Below are 15,886 nucleotides of genomic sequence, written 5' to 3'. Positions count from 1 at the left end.
CCCATGCACACCAGGACCCCAAGAGAATAGAGAAAATGTTAATAAACGTCAGGGCAGTTAATTTACAATCACAGTCTAACTATTTTTTCTTCACCTGTGCCATTCCAAAGTAAACCTGTTTAATAACCCATAGTGTGATTTTGAGCAGTACATGATGCAGGAGAAACACCTGGATGTTAGGAAAAATAACAAACGTATTTCATGTAGACTATTCCGAACTGCTTGTCTGCAAAGTTTAGAAGAATGCTGTGTTTAGAAGAAATGAACAGTTACACAAGAAAGTAACTCCGGTTCTACACTCAAATATGTAATGATTGCAAAGCAAGACAAGTGACATAAATATGGACTTTAAATAATGGTATTATGGGTGTATAAAATGTATAACAGCACACAAACCATTGGTGACAAGAATTATACCCAATTCAAATGTTACCCTAATATGTAGGATGTTACCCCTGCTGAGTGTGCAATAGACACTCCAGGCTTGCAGTGCCAACTAACTTTTAAGGCCTAGCTAGAAACTTTAAGATTTGTATAACAGAATATATATATTAAAAACAAGTGGCAGCGCTTAGTGAATAATTAACAATTATCCGCAACGGTTGAGTTGATGTGAAAGCGGCTTGTGAACTGTTGTAACAGCACAAGGATTACAGCGGCGAGGAGTTTCAGCATCTCCCTGGACCACACACACAGATCCCCCGCAATAAAAGGAGACTGATGGCACGGAACACACCGGTGGAGCAGTAACTCTGCGTGCTGCTGCGATTTCTACTTATACTTATATAGTGGCTAATGGAGACAGTAACCACATGTGTACCCTGTAAGAGGTCCTATGAGGGGTAGGGTTTGGGATATCTGATTAAATAGTATTACACTATATATGTTGTATTGTATCTTTCAAGGTTATTGAAAAAGGATACATTGTATGCAACAAAGTATCATATTGGAAGTGAATACTGAAATGGAACACCAAAGTACCCCGTTTTATATTAGACCACCCAGGACTCTACTATTGATAGAATCTTGTGATATATTTGAGCACTATTAAATGTTACCTCTGAATACTATTTCTGGGGATTATTCACTAAGCACTGACACTTGTTTTTATGTATTTTAATTACTGAGAATTAGGGAATATCCTTGTTTTTGTGGGACTGCTATACTATTAAATATCTAAGCATTGTTAGTATTTTGTGCGCTCTCTTTTCTGTGTTTTTAACAGAATATATGATTTGCACTTTTTACTGCAGTGTATAAGTGGACAGCAGAATAAATAAAATACACACAGTGAATTGTGCTTTACTGGTTACAAATACAATTATTGTATTTACATTTTCTTATAGATGTTAAACACAGTATAACTATACTTGTTTGAGCTCTGTTTATATCTGGGTTCTCAAACAAAGCCATCGATCTATAAATCTATCCAGCACAGTGAACCAGAACACATGCAGACAAACTGTCATCATTGTATTGTCTTTTTAGTGTGTGCCAGTGGATCACTATCTTCCCATTACCTGCTTAAGGGTTTAATCCAGCCACCATGACCACTTCAGTGATTTGAAGTGGTCATGGTGGTAGGAGTCAGTATCGGTGGCGTTTTGTTTAAACCCTCGCTCGCTATGCCAGCCCTGAGACCACGCATGCACTCTGACCTGGTGAAACACTCTAAGAGAAGCATGTGACTGGACCACACAAGGCCCCTGTAAGTAGGAGGGGGCAGAAAACTGCTTTATTAAAAATGACTAATCATAAAACAATATACAACTGCATTAAAACACCTATTTTATTATGTGTGAAATTATATTCCATTTTTTACAAAGCTTTATCTGTTATTAATCCACTAAACTCTAACACCTGTTCCAATGATATCAACTATCTAGGCAACTCTTTTAATCAATGTACTACAACACTGTTTTTCCAGGATGCCCATTCACCTTTAGATTGTGAACCGCTGCAAAGGGGTTTCATTTTTAAAAACAATTATTTTTGTGGCACTTTAAATCTAAAAATAAAATAGAGAGATAAAAGAATAAAAGATTCTGCTGTAGATTTTCTCTCGCTACATGCATTAAAGCAGCACTGTCACTTTGCAGGTTTTATAATTACATTTTTGCCAATGGGCAGGGCTAATGCAAAGTTCCTGTTCAGTTGCCGTGCTAATTTACCCTCAAGCCATCAGTCGAAAGAATCTCATAAAAGGGCAATCTGCAGACATCATGGACAGAGGTGAACAAAGACACAAGAGGTGTAAGGAAAGGGAAAATGGAAGAATGAAAGAAAAACAAGACAGTGCCATTTGTCCCACTTACACATGTATGGAAAAAAAAAAAAAAAAAAAAAAAAGATTCACCTGATTGGCTGCAATGTTATTACCTATATGTAAAAAAGCCATTATTCCTGAAGATTCATTATAAAGACAGATTTTTCTCGTATCTGTTTAAATAACATGCATATTTCCCAAACACATTACTTCATCGCAATTAGCAAACACTAGCGGTTGCTAAAATAGAAGATCTGGGTACTGGATATTGGCTCCACTGCTTTTCACGGTTTGTGAGCACAATAAAGACCTGTCATTTACCATCTACACATACACGATTTTGGTCTTTTAGCTTAATGAAGTACCTTTGAAACCACAGATCTGACATATTTTCACTACTAAGATGTTTATTATCAGAGATGGCCGGTGAAGAATTACATGATACAACTTGTGAGAACATGTCTCTCAAACATTAATCATACATACGGTCAGGCCCGGTGTAAGACTATATTGCACCCTAGACAAGACCAGCTACTTGCACTCCCCCCACCCCCCAAAAAAAAAAAAAAACTAAATTTGCCTTGTTTACGTGTCTCTTTCTCCTCCCAGCCCCTTTCTCCCTCAACTAATTTGTGTGTCTCTTTTTACCCTTTCCCAGCCTCTTTGCTTTGCCTCAGACCTCTGTGAGCCTCAACCCCCTCTCAGTCCTCTGTGTGCCTCACCCACCTCCTCAGTCCTCTGTGTTCCTCTTTCCCACTTCTGCCCTCTGTGTGCACACCCTCCTCCTCGGTCTTCTGTGTGACTCACCACCCCCAACACTGTGTGTGCCCCTTTATGGTCTCTTCTCTTCCCCCTTGTGTCAGCTCACCTCCCTCTATTTACTCATGTTGCGTGGCAGAAACGCAGACCTCCGTGGAGGATCTTCTGTTTCCTCTACACCATGGGTCGTCAACCTGGTCCCTACCGCCCACTAGTGGGCGTTTTAGGATTTCAGGTGGGCGGTAGGGATTTCCAGGTTTTGACGACCTGACGACCGGGCAGACGGGTGCGAGCCGGCGGTACCCCTGCGACTGGGTACCGCCGTGACAATTTGCGGCCCCGGCCCGCGCGACAACCCACCGGGGCCGCATATGGAGGGGTCCATCGGGTGGCCCATGCTGTCAGGGCCACCCGATGGATGTGGATTGTGAGGGGGCCCGGTCAGCGCTGGGCGCTTTAACAGCGCAACCGGGCCCCCTGTGATGACATCGCAGAGCTGGGAGGAAGTGACTGCACGTCACTCCTCCCAGCTAACACTGAGAGCCGTGCGGGAGGAAGACCAGGGAGTCAGAGTGGGAACTCTGTCTCCCATCCACCTGAGCCACCACTGGACCCCAGGGAAAGTCACCCTCCTGAATCTAAAAGGTAGGAAACAGGAGGGTGACTTAAATATAATGTGTGTGTCTTTGTATGTATGTCTTGTGTGTGTGTGTGTCTTTGTATGTATGTCTTGTGTGTGTGTGTGTGTCTTTGTATGTATGTCTTGTGTGTGTGTGTGTGTGTCTCTGTATATATGTGTGTCTTGTGTGTGTGTGTGTGTCTCTGTATATATGTGTGTCTTGTGTGTGTGTGTGTGCGTATGTATGTGTGACTGTCTGTTGGTATGTGTCGTGTGTGTGTGTCTGTATGTGTCGTGTGTGTGTGTCTGTATGTGTTGTGTGTGTGTGTCTGTATGTGTCGTGTGTGTGTGTCTGTATGTGTCGTGTGTGTGTGTCTGTATGTGTCGTGTGTGTGTCTGTATGTGTCGTGTGTGTGCGTGTCCGTATGTGTGTGTGTATGTATGTGTCGTGTGTATGTATGTGTCGTGTGTGTATCCAGGGGCGGACTGAGAACCCTCAGGGCCCCCGGGCAAAATAAATCAAGGGCCCCCTTACAGGCCCCACCCATACTCCACAGCAAGCGCCACCCATGTCCCGCCTCCAGCCACACCCTACACAATCTTTAGACACAAGGAACAAAAGTGCAATAATCCCTTCGAGGCCCCAGTAGAGACTACAATTGAGGGCTAATGGGCCATGGAAGGGGGTCTTTCTAGCAGAGGCTATCTCAGTGTCCCTGCTGGAAACTGTCGCCTCCAGGCCCCAGTAGAGACTACAATTGAGGGCTAATGGGCCATGGAAGGGGGTCTTTCTAACAGAGGACATCTCAGTGTCCCTGCTGGAAACTGTCGCCTCCAGGCCCCAGTAGAGACTACAATTGAGGGTTAATGGGCCATGGAGGGGGGAGCATTCTAGCAGAGGCTATCTCAGTGTCCTTTATAGAGTGTGTTAGAAAGAATTTCCTCCAGGTCCCATTAGAGACTACAATGGAGTCTAATGGGGCCTGGAGGGGGGTCTCTCAAACACTCTGGTTCCTATTCACAATATAGCAACACAACATAGCTCGCTGATACCTAGGCCAAGTTAGCTCCTCTTACCTTAATTACTGTTGCTGGCTGGCAGTCTGTGGGCTTGCTGGCAGGCTGTGGGCTTGCTGGCTACTGCCGGCAGGCTGTGGGCTTGCTGGCTACTGCCGGCAGGCTGCGGGCTTGCTGGCTACTGCCGGCAGGCTGCGGGCTTGCTGGCTGCGGCTGGCAGGCTGTTGGCTTGCTGGCTGTGGCTTGCTGGCTGCGGGCTTGCTGGCTGCGGGCTTGCTGGCTGCGGGCTTGCTGGCTGTAAGCCTAACTGGTGGCCTGTGGGCTGGCTGGCTGGCTGGACGGCCTGTGGGCTGGCTGGCTGGACGGCCTGTGGGCTGGCTGGCTTGTTAGCTACTGGGGCACTTGTAGATTATTTAAAGAAATAATCCATGCACAATAACCACTACTGCTCTGTGTAGTCGTTATGGTGCCAGGAAGGCCGGACCCCCCTTTCAGAGTAAGTAGTCAAACCGTTTAAGAACAGTTTGACAACTTACCTGGGGTCTGCTGGGATATGAGGCTGTAGTAGGGTATAGGAGCAGTGGTGCAATGTGTAAGGGGTGCAGTGTGTGTGAAAGGTTCAGTGTGTGTGAATGTGTAGGGTGTGTGGGGCAATGTGTGTATGAGGGGCTGTGTATGTGTGTGGCAATGTTAGTATGGGGGGCTGTGTGTGTATGGGTGGGCAGTGTATGTGTGTGTGTGTGAGGCAATGTGTGTAAATGTGTATGGTGTGTGTGGGTGTATGGGGGGCAGTGTGTGAATGTGTATGGTGTGTGGGGGCAGTGTGTTTATGGGGCTAGAGTTCACTCTCACCACTGCGACCACCAGGAATCCCTGGTGGTCACAGTGTTGAGAGTGAACTCTAGCCCGTAGCTCCCTTCTTACTCCCCCCTCTTCTTATTCCCCTCCCCACTCTTCTTACCCCCCTCCCCCCTCTTCTTACTCCCCCTTCCTCTTTTTACTCCCCCCTCCCCCTCTTCTTACCCCCCTCCCCCTCGTCTTACTCCCCCTTCCTCTTTTTACTCCCCCTCCCCTTACCCCCCTCCCCTTACCCCCCTCTTCTTACCCCCCTCCCCCCTCTTCTTACCCCCCTCCCCCCTCTTCTTACTCTTCCCTCCCCCCTCTTCTTACTCTTCCCTCCCCCCTCTTCTTACTCCCCCCTTCCTCTTTTTACTCCCCCTCCCCCTCTTCTTATTCCCCTCCCCACTCTTCTTACCCCCCTCCCCCCTCTTCTTACTCCCCCTTCCTCTTTTTACTCCCCCCTCCCCCTCTTCTTACCCCCCTCCCCCTCGTCTTACTCCCCCTTCCTCTTTTTACTCCCCCTCCCCTTACCCCCCTCCCCTTACCCCCCTCCCCCTTCTTCTTACCCCCCTCCCCCCTCTTCTTACTCTTCCCTCCCCCCTCTTCTTACTCCCCCCTTCCTCTTTTTACTCCCCCTCCCCCTCTTCTTATTCCCCTCCCCACTCTTCTTACCCCCCTCTTCTTACTCCCCCTTCCTCTTTTTACTCCCCCCTCCCCCTCTTCTTACCCCCCTCCCCCTCGTCTTACTCCCCCTTCCTCTTTTTACTCCCCCTCCCCTTACCCCCCTCCCCTTACCCCCCTCCCCCCTCTTCTTACCCCCCTCCCCCCTCTTCTTACTCTTCCCTCCCCCCTCTTCTTACTCCCCCCTTCCTCTTTTTACTCCCCCTCCCCCTCTTCTTATTCCCCTCCCCACTCTTCTTACCCCCCTCTTCTTACTCCCCCTTCCTCTTTTTACTCCCCCCTCCCCCTCTTCTTACCCCCCTCCCCCTCGTCTTACTCCCCCTTCCTCTTTTTACTCCCCCTCCCCTTACCCCCCTCCCCTTACCCCCCTCCCCTTACCCCCCTCCCCCCTCTTCTTACCCCCCTCCCCCCTCTTCTTACTCTTCCCTCCCCCCTCTTCTTACTCTTCCCTCCCCCCTCTTCTTACTCCCCCCTTCCTCTTTTTACTCCCCCTCCCCCTCTTCTTACCCCCTTCTTACTCCCCCCTCCCTCCCTTCTTACTCCCCCCTCCCCCTCTTCTTACTCCCCCCTCCCCTCTTACTCCCCCCCCCCCTCTTCTTACCCCTTCTTACTCTCCCTCTCTCTTCTTACCCCCCCCTCCCTTTCTCTTCTTACCCCCCTCCCTTTCTCTTCTTACCCCCCTCCCTTTCTCTTCTTACCCCCCTCCCTTTCTCTTCTTACCCCCCTCCCTTTCTCTTCTTACCCCCCCTCTCTTCTTACCCCCCTCCCTTTCTCTTCTTACCCCCCTCCCTTTCTCTTCTTACCCCCCTCCCTTTCTCTTCTTACCCCCTCTCTCTTCCTACCCCCCTCCCTCTCTCTTCCTACCCCCCTCCCTCTCTCTTCCTACCCCCCTCACTCTCTCTTCTTGCCCCCCCTTTCTCTTCTTACCCCCCTCCCTCTCTCTTCTTACCCCCCTCCCTTTCTCTTCTTACCCCCTCTCTCTTCCTACCCCCCCTCCCTTTCTCTTCTTACCCCCCCTCTCTTCTTACCCCCTCGCTCTTCCTACCCCCTCCCTCTCTCTTCCTACCCCCCTCCCTCTCTCTTCCTACCCCCCTCCCTCTCTCTTCTTACCCCCCTCCCTCTCTCTTCTTACCCCCTCCCTTTCTCTTCTTACCCCCCTCCCTTTCTCTTCTTACCCCCCTCCCTTTCTCTTCTTACCCCCCTCCCTTTCTCTTCTTACCCCCCTCCCTTTCTCTTTTTACCCCCCTCCCTTTCTCTTTTTACCCCCCTCCTTTTCTCTTCTTACCCCCCTCCCTTTCTCTTTTTACCCCCCTCCCTTTCTCTTTTTATTTTTTTTAATTCTTTATTTTGGTAGTGCATTGTTAAGTACATAGGAAACATAAACATGTCAATAAAGAGCAATATATAGTGTCACAGGAAGTAATATTATACACGTTGAGATTGCTGCACTTTTTTTTTTTTTAAAATGGAAAGAGAATATTAATGAATAGTGGTGTTCTGCGCTTTGGGTAGGGGAGAGTGAAAGGTGTATTATCATAGGCTTCGCACCGACTATGGTTATGAGGTATAAGGATTCAGTATTGAGGTGATGAGCCGATTACAGCTTGTTGGTGGGTAGAAAATCTAGACCTATAGATTAGCATGTATGCAGACTGCAGATGCGCGTTAAGTTAGGCCAGTACCTAGGCTGGCAGCTGTAAATGAGCCTATCGGGTAGAGCTGTAAACCATGCTATAGCAGATGTTTAGAGGTGGTACCACCGTTATGAGACCTGTTTTTACGTAAAAGCTAGCTTGGGACCAGGTACAGGTCTTAAGTTACATCTAGTGGTTTCCGTGTTAGGGTGTCGGTAGTGTGAGTGGTGCCCTCGTCTTTTCAGGGAGGGGGTGCTGCCTGCTAACGGGCATGGCCGACCTCTCGGTGGAGGTGTTGCCCCTAACCAAGGGGGTGGTGGGGGGGGGGGGGTATTAACGAGTCAGTGACTGAGCCTGTGTGGCTGAAGAGAACCGGACTGGGTCCATGGGAGGCATCACTTTATGGGTGCCTGGTTATGTTATAGTATGTCGAATCTCCCTACTCCTGGGTGGTCAAGGTCGAAGATCGTGTCTTCGTGTGGGAGATTCTGCAGTGATAGACAGAAAAGGAAAAAGAGAGGAAAAACAAAAAAGAAAAATATATAAAGGCATTCGGTGAAAACAAGCAAATAAAGTCATATCGTTAAAACTTTGCAACTCTGCAACTGTGCAGCCTAGAGCTGCTGGTGGAGCAAGTCCCTCCATTGGGTTTGGGTCAGGGCTGGTAGAGTCCCTGTCAGTCAGGTGTCCGGCGGGTCGTTGCTTGCAGGTCTTGGCACAAATGGTATCACTTTGGATGGGTCCCATCCGTGGGTGTGCTTTGGGTCCGCCGTGGCTGTTGTCACCTCCTGTACATCCATAGCTGCGAGGAACGCTGGGATATCAGTCCCTGTGGTTATCTTTCGTGTGATCCCCTTGTGTGTAACTAAAAGTGATCGTGGGGGTCCCCACCTGTAGGGCACTCCTGCAGCCCGCAGTCGGGCCGTGACGGGAGCCAGGGTTTTTCGCCATTGCAAAGTGGCTTTGGATAAGTCCTGGTAGAAGGACAATTGTGCGTCCTCGAATGTAAGCGGGGTCTTGTTCCTTACCGCTGTCATTATTTGCCCCTTGTCTTGAGGCAGTGCGCAGCGGAGTATGACATCACCCGATGTTGTGGTATCGGTAGCGGTGGGCGTCGGTAGGCGATACATCCCAGCGATGTTTACTTTTTTAGCGGTGGCGGGTGGGAGCACAGTGGTTAGTAACCTTCTTACGTAGTGTGGTAGTTCCTCCTGAGGAACGGTGGCTGGGATGCCCCTTATTTTAATGTGGTTGCGGCGGTACCTGTCTTCCTGCGTTGCCACCTGTAGTGATAGAGCCTGTTGGGCTGCCTGCAGTTGGGCTATAGATGCCTGTATAGTGGAGGTGTCCTGGCGAAGCTCTTTAACGTCTGCTTCTGTAGCCACCAGTCTGCCTGTGAGTTGTTGCATGGAGGATTTCAGGATGGGCAGGTCAGCAGCAAGCAGGCCCTGAATGTCTTGTAGCATAGTGGATAAGATTAGTAGGTCTTGTTTAGTTGCAGGCTCATTGTTACCTGCAGATGCTGTGGGCTGTGGCTGTGTGTCCTCTTCTGGGCTCTGTAGCTGGGATGCTGCAGGGGCTGCTGTGTGGGGAGGCCCTGGTGAGGGTGGGTGGTCTGAGGCCGCCATTGTGGCTGAGGTGTGCCGCTGGAGCATAGCTCCGATGTCCCTGTGGTCAGGTACATTACCGGGTGTGGGTTTTTGATTTCTGCGCCCCATGGGTGTATTGGCAGGTGTTGTTTGGGGCGACCACAGCTCCGCTGCGTTTCCTTCAGGTTCCCCGCCCCAGAGAAACTCGAGGTCGCGGTATGAGGGCTTGTAGTAGGCCCCGGTTTTGCGTTTTGCCTTAAGGTGCTTCGGGGAGTATTGGAAGGGCATCTGTGGATTCAGCGGGGTGTCCCCTGGCTGTGTCTGGTGTTTGCAGGGCCGGATGGTTGCTCGTTTCCGAGATATCGTCGAGATTGTATGTGGATTTGGCCCCTTTCTCTTTTTAACCCCCTCCCTTTCTCTTTTTACCCCCCTCCCTCTTTCTTCTTACCCCCCTCCCTCTTTCTTCTTACCCCCCCTCCCCCTCTGTTCATTCCCCCCCTCCCCCTCTGTTCATTCCCCCCCTCCCCCTCTGTTCATCCCCCCCCCTCCCTCTCTGTTCATCCCCCCCCCTCCCTCTCTCTCTGTTCATCCCCCCCCTCCCTCTCTGTTCATCCCCCCCCCTCCCTCCCTCTCTGTTCATCCCCCCCCTCCCTCCCTCTCTGTTCATCCCCCCCCTCCCTCCCTCTCTGTTCATCCCCCCCCCCTCCCTCCCTCTCTGTTCATCCCCCCCTCCCCCTCCCTCTCTGTTCATTCCCCCTCCCCTCCCCTCCCTCTCTGTTCATTCGCCCTCCCCTCCCCTCCCTCTCTGTTCATTCCCCCTCCCCTCCCCTCCCTCTCTGTGCTTACCCACCCCCTCCCCTGTAGCTGTGCGGTCCGCGGTGCCCGGCCGGAGTGATAGGAAGGTGCACACTGAGTGTGCACCTTCCTGTGAGTCCGGCCGGATACAGGAAACAGAAACTCCTGTTCCGCGCGGAACAGGAATTTCTGTTTCCTGTACCCGGCCGGACTGACAGGAAGGTGCACACTGAGCACCTTCCTATCACTCCGGCCGGGCACCGCGGACCGCACAGCTACAGGGGAGGGGAGGTGAGAAGCTGCAGCCGCCTGAGGCTCTTAAGAGAGCGCTCAGGCGGCTGCAGCATTTAAAGGGGCGGCCGGGCCCCCTGATGGCGGGCCCCCCTCCCGGCCGGGCCCTCGGACCATGTCCGAAGTGCCCGACCGGTCAGTCCGCCCCTGTGTGTATCTATGTGTCTGTATTTGTGTGTATGTGTGTCTGTGTTTGTGTCCATATGTGTGTGCCCGTATGTGTGTGTGCCCATATGTGTGTGTGCCCATATGTGTGTGTGCCCATATGTGTGTGTTTGTCTGTATGTGTCGTGTGTGTGTGTGTGTATGTATGTGTCGTGTGTGTGTATCCATGTGTCTGTATTTGTGTGTCTGTATGTGTGTCGTGTGTGTGTGTATGTATGTGTCTTGTACGTGTGTCTTGTACGTGTGTCTTGTACGTGTGTCTTGTACGTGTGTCTTGTACGTGTGTCTTGTACGTGTGTCTTGTACGTGTGTCTTGTACGTGCGTCTTGTACGTGCGTCTTGTACGTGCGTCTTGTACGTGCGTCTTGTACGTGCGTCTTGTACGTGCGTCTTGTACGTGCGTCTTGTACGTGCGTCTTGTACGTGCGTCTTGTACGTGCGTCTTGTACGTGCGTCTTGTACGTGCGTCTTGTACGTGCGTCTTGTACGTGCGTCTTGTACGTGCGTCTTGTACGTGCGTCTTGTACGTGCGTCTTGTACGTGTGTCTGTCTGTTATAGTGGACTATATAGTAAGTGGGCTACCTAGCTCAGCCTTCCTACTGGGCATTGCTACAAGGAAGGTTAAAAAATAGAAAAAAGGGGGGAAAAAAGGTGGGGAGGGGAATTGAGGAGGGAGAGGAGATGAGCTGACGCACAAATGAGAAATCATATTATGCGCAAACAGAGAAGTCGTCTGAATATCACTGAAAGAGACCTTCGTTTGTTCCTTACGAAAATCGAACCAGATATCAAATATTTAGTCTCGCAGCATCAACCTCAAGGATCTCATTTATCACTAGTAAAGGTAATTTCAATTTACTTTATTGTTTTCTCATTAAACTTTATAAAGTTAAAAACCTTATAAACCTGCATTAAGTAGAAATAAAAAGATAAATGTACGTACATTTATTTTTTGTAAAACACCCTCCTTTCTAAAAAATATTCTGCGTTTGCGCGAAAACTGGTGGGCGGTAAGGACATTTTTTCAACCAAAAAGATGCATTAGTGGGCGGTAGGTAGAAAAAGGTTGACTACCACTGCTCTACACGGTCTGACAGGAAGCAGTTCGGGGCTCTCAGTGAGCACTTCTTGTCAGACCAGTTAGAGGTTACAGAATCATATCTACCACAATCCGCAGCTTATCCACGCTACATGCAGTGACCAGCAGGAGGGGAGCGTTGTGTAAGGCAATGTTTTACCCTACTTCAATGTATAATATTACAAAATAAAATAAATAAATAAAATAAAAAACAGGACTCACATTCAACCGTCTAACTTTTATTGTGGAAATAAGAGTAGTAACATAAGTGCAAAGAAAGAGATATTATGTTTAGGAAGGGAAAATATTAACTGATCTAAAAAGGAATGAGAACACAGAACAATAAGTGAGACTTAGAAATACTTTCCCTTTTTACCACTAATGGTTTTAATTTTCGGTTTAATGGAACTAAAATAATATAGCTTACTTCATTATCCTCCAAGTTGAGGGTCTGCAGAAACTCCAAACCCTCAAGACCATCCAGAGTAGAGATTTGATTGAATGACAGGTCCAAAACTTGTAAGGTTTTCAGATTTTCTAGACCAGTGATGTTCTTAATTTGGTTGGCACTCTAGAAAGATAACGTAAAACAAGATGAGGCTGTGAAGACATTAAATGTGCACACAGGCACACGTCATCGTTGTATAAGTGCATTGGATCTTGGGTCACATATCACTTATATATCTTCCTGGAATTTCTAAATATTCTCTCTCACGGAAAAGAAGAACAAAGTGTCTACTGGCAGGCTGGAGATATGACAGCACATGAATAAAATTGCCAGGAACAAGATCAAGCACTTTAAATATTAAACACACATTGTGTATTTGTCCTTTTTCCCCCAACTGGTACAAAGCCAGAGCTTTGAAAACACTAAAATAAAACTGTATACACAGTAGGGATCTCCAGTGATTTACTGTGAAAGGAGTTAAACATCTGCAGCACTGTATGTATTTAATGTATTCACCACTAGAGCCCTACTGATCTAGCATTCCATATAACAGGATAAATATTACAGACACATAGGATGTCACATACCAGAATGAGGGTTTTTATGGGTAAATGACCAAACCCACACATATTGGAGATTCCATTGTGAGCCAAGTTCAGGTGAGAAAGACTGCTACACTTTTCCAAACCAATGATTTGCTGTATATTATTATCTGTAGAAATTAAAAGCTTTCAAGGAAATAATGTGTATATAACATTAGCTACAGAAAAGAAAAAAATAATATGACTTGGTTGGATGTGTTGGATAATATTGTGAGGCATACTTTAATTACAAAGTTGCTGGTCAGTGTAGCTAGAGAGAACTATGTCGAGATAAACCTTTTTTATAATACTGTTATATAATACATATAAAGGGCAAACATGCAATACTAAATATTACACAGACGATAAAGAGGATTCAATTCATGCTATATCTGTGAATATTAAACTATTATCGATGAGTTGTAAAAATATTTCCCAAACCAATTACATTAGGAACCAGTGCATGCTGGTAAATTCTACAGGCTAGTGGTTGTAAAAATATTATATGACATCTTGCGGAACAATGATGTTCACAGATATCACAGAACAGGTATATTTTGCTATATATAAGTTTGGTCAAAATATTTTCCAGAACTGTTTACTGTTGTTACTGTATAGATATGATCTGTTTTATAATCTTCCCTCACTATATTAATACCGGAAGAGGGTGATAGGCTTGGGAACTTACTTTTGTGTTTATTCAAGAAACAGTTAATCATTTTAAGCTAGGTTGGGCAGAGCCATATTCAACTAGTGCTTCTGCATGTTACACATGCTTTGTTTATCCTGTTTCCTATTGTACAGCTCTGCAGGCTATGTTGGCGCTATATATATATATATATATAATATAAATAATTCTAATTCTGAACTAAACAAAAAAAAAAACCTACATTTCAAAATTCAGGTCAAAATAATTGCACTAGAAAAATTCCCTTTACAACAGATTTTTTTTAAGTACATTTTTTTTTTTTTTTGCAGTTTTCTCAACTATGTCCTTATTAATCATCTTACTGATAAATTATATGCATAAATCCAATAATTTCTGCCCATGTGGATTATATCTATCACTTAGGTTAACATACAAAATGAAATACAACCAAAGAGAAGGATAAGAATGCCTTATGATGAAGATGTCACATCCCTGTTTTTTCTTTATACACTGATGCATACACATTGGCAAGTGAAAATAAAAATAAAAAAATTAAAAAATTAAAAAATTAAAAAAAAGTGATGTTACTTTCTAAAACTTTAAAAAGGATACTATTTATTATCAGCTTTGTCAGCATTTTGTGAACAGATACATCCTTCATCTCTGTAATTTGATTAAATGAAAGATCCACAACCTAGAGAAACAGAAAACAAAAACATGCAGCGGTAAAACAGCCACAGTGTGACACAACAGCAATGAATACGGATTTAATCATCTAGGGCAGGTCCTTGTATTGCAGAGAGCCTCAGATGGAAAAATAAATTCCCCAAGTAAGTGAGTTAACCTCATAAGAGCAGACATTAGGCAGTTAGAGTAGGACCTGCCAAAGATGGGGTACATTGACGTTGTGGCAGGCTTATGCAATGTATGATCATATAATGTAACTAAACCCCCATTATTTTTGCCTAGATTAGGTGGTGTTTTTTTTTTTTTTTTTTTTTAAACTAATAAAATCTATGAGCTTTGGAGTTGCTGTTTAGTGGATGAGTAAGTCATAGTAAGACATACTGATAATAAGCATACTATATCATATGAAGGCTTTTACTGCATTGGGATGCTTACTTGGATTGGATTGGATTGTTTGGTCCTATGCAGGATATCATAATTAGAGACCTAATGGTGTTGTAACAGAAGTAATAACTGCTAAGTATGCAAGACAATTAACCATTGTAGGTGTTGATGAACATTTACTCTCTGTATTGAATATTAGAAGATATGTCACAGTGAATGATTCACTGTATGCAGCAATAGGTAGCCTCAGATGTTTGCGAATACATTTGCCATGATGCTCCAAGGAAGAGTCCCACCAACAACTCCATAGCATTGCTAGTGATAACCTCTGACATTATTTCTTCAAAGCTGAACTCACTTTCAGATTTTTAGGTGGCACAAAGTCAAAGAAGGTGCTCAACCTGTTGTTAGAGGCATTGAGTTCGGTCAGGAATGGCATGTAACTGATGCAAGATAGATCTACGGAACAAAAAACAGAAAAAAAAAACCTTTAAATAGTATTGCAGTTTGAAGTCTTAAGGAATAGATTTATATATTGACTAATACAGTGTAACCGATGTCTGTCACAAAGCAACAAATGATACAGAATTGTTTATAAGTGTGTACATAATAACTATATCATTCAGGCAGCAATATGAATTCAGGGCGGTATATTACTATGGTAGGATAACAAGGGTAGCATATCTCCAGACCTCAGTTATATGTATTTGGATATGTATAAGCAAATCTACAGTCATATAGAGGGAATGTAACTGTAACAGACAGGCAGTCAGGCACAAATACTTAATTTTATTTTATTCCAATAGGGGGCATTTAATTACTTATTGTTTATCATTCTTCCCATTAATGTCAGCTGCACTAAACAAATATGTAACAAAATAGTAACAACCTACCTGCCTATCCTAAATACTGTACTCACCTAAGTATCTGCCACGTTACAATATATTATTTACCCCTTCTAGTATTCCCAATAGTTCACTATCTATCATCTGCCAAAACTGACGATACCCAAATAAACAATAAAAGAAGAAAAAAAGCACATATCAGTACTGACAAAAAAAACTCTAAAGCATGGTAATGAAAAGGTTATTTTATTTAAACTCCTTTATGACAGTGCAGATGTTTGGATTGTCACAATAAACATTCTAATGATTATGTTAAAAATACTTTGGGGGCTCTGGAGAGTGTTTTAATCCTCTAAATGACCATCTTTCCCTCCCGTGGTGACTGCAGGAGAAAACAGAAAGGCAGGTGTGCAGCCTACAGATCAAGTAAGTTAGAGATAGTGGGATCCACCTACAGATCAAGTAAGTGAGGGATTTTGGGGGGGGGGGGGGAAGCAGTCTATAGATCAGGTAAGTGAGGGATGGAGGAGACAGCCTACAGGAAGGGTCAGCAAGGA

At 45.9% G+C, this 15,886-nt stretch overlaps 1 protein-coding gene across 1 annotated transcript in view; it reads right to left on the bottom strand.

Annotated features, from left to right (window-relative positions):
* The window catches only part of LRGUK (leucine rich repeats and guanylate kinase domain containing), a 55,942-nt gene that overhangs the window by 24,890 nt on the left and 15,166 nt on the right, over nucleotides 1–15,886 (bottom strand). The window contains exons 4-7 of the mRNA XM_063448301.1: nucleotides 14,843–14,943; nucleotides 14,026–14,107; nucleotides 12,771–12,895; nucleotides 12,163–12,306 (exon numbers count right to left, since the gene is read on the bottom strand). Coding sequence (XP_063304371.1) covers nucleotides 12,163–12,306; nucleotides 12,771–12,895; nucleotides 14,026–14,107; nucleotides 14,843–14,943 — 452 coding nt within the window. The remainder of the gene's footprint in view (nucleotides 1–12,162; nucleotides 12,307–12,770; nucleotides 12,896–14,025; nucleotides 14,108–14,842; nucleotides 14,944–15,886) is intronic.

This window comes from Pelobates fuscus, chromosome 3, assembly GCF_036172605.1.
Source record: "Pelobates fuscus isolate aPelFus1 chromosome 3, aPelFus1.pri, whole genome shotgun sequence".
NCBI classification, from domain to species: domain Eukaryota; kingdom Metazoa; phylum Chordata; class Amphibia; order Anura; family Pelobatidae; genus Pelobates; species Pelobates fuscus.
The sequence above is the reverse complement of the archived record's forward strand: the minus strand, read 5'-3'. Positions and strand labels throughout refer to the sequence as shown.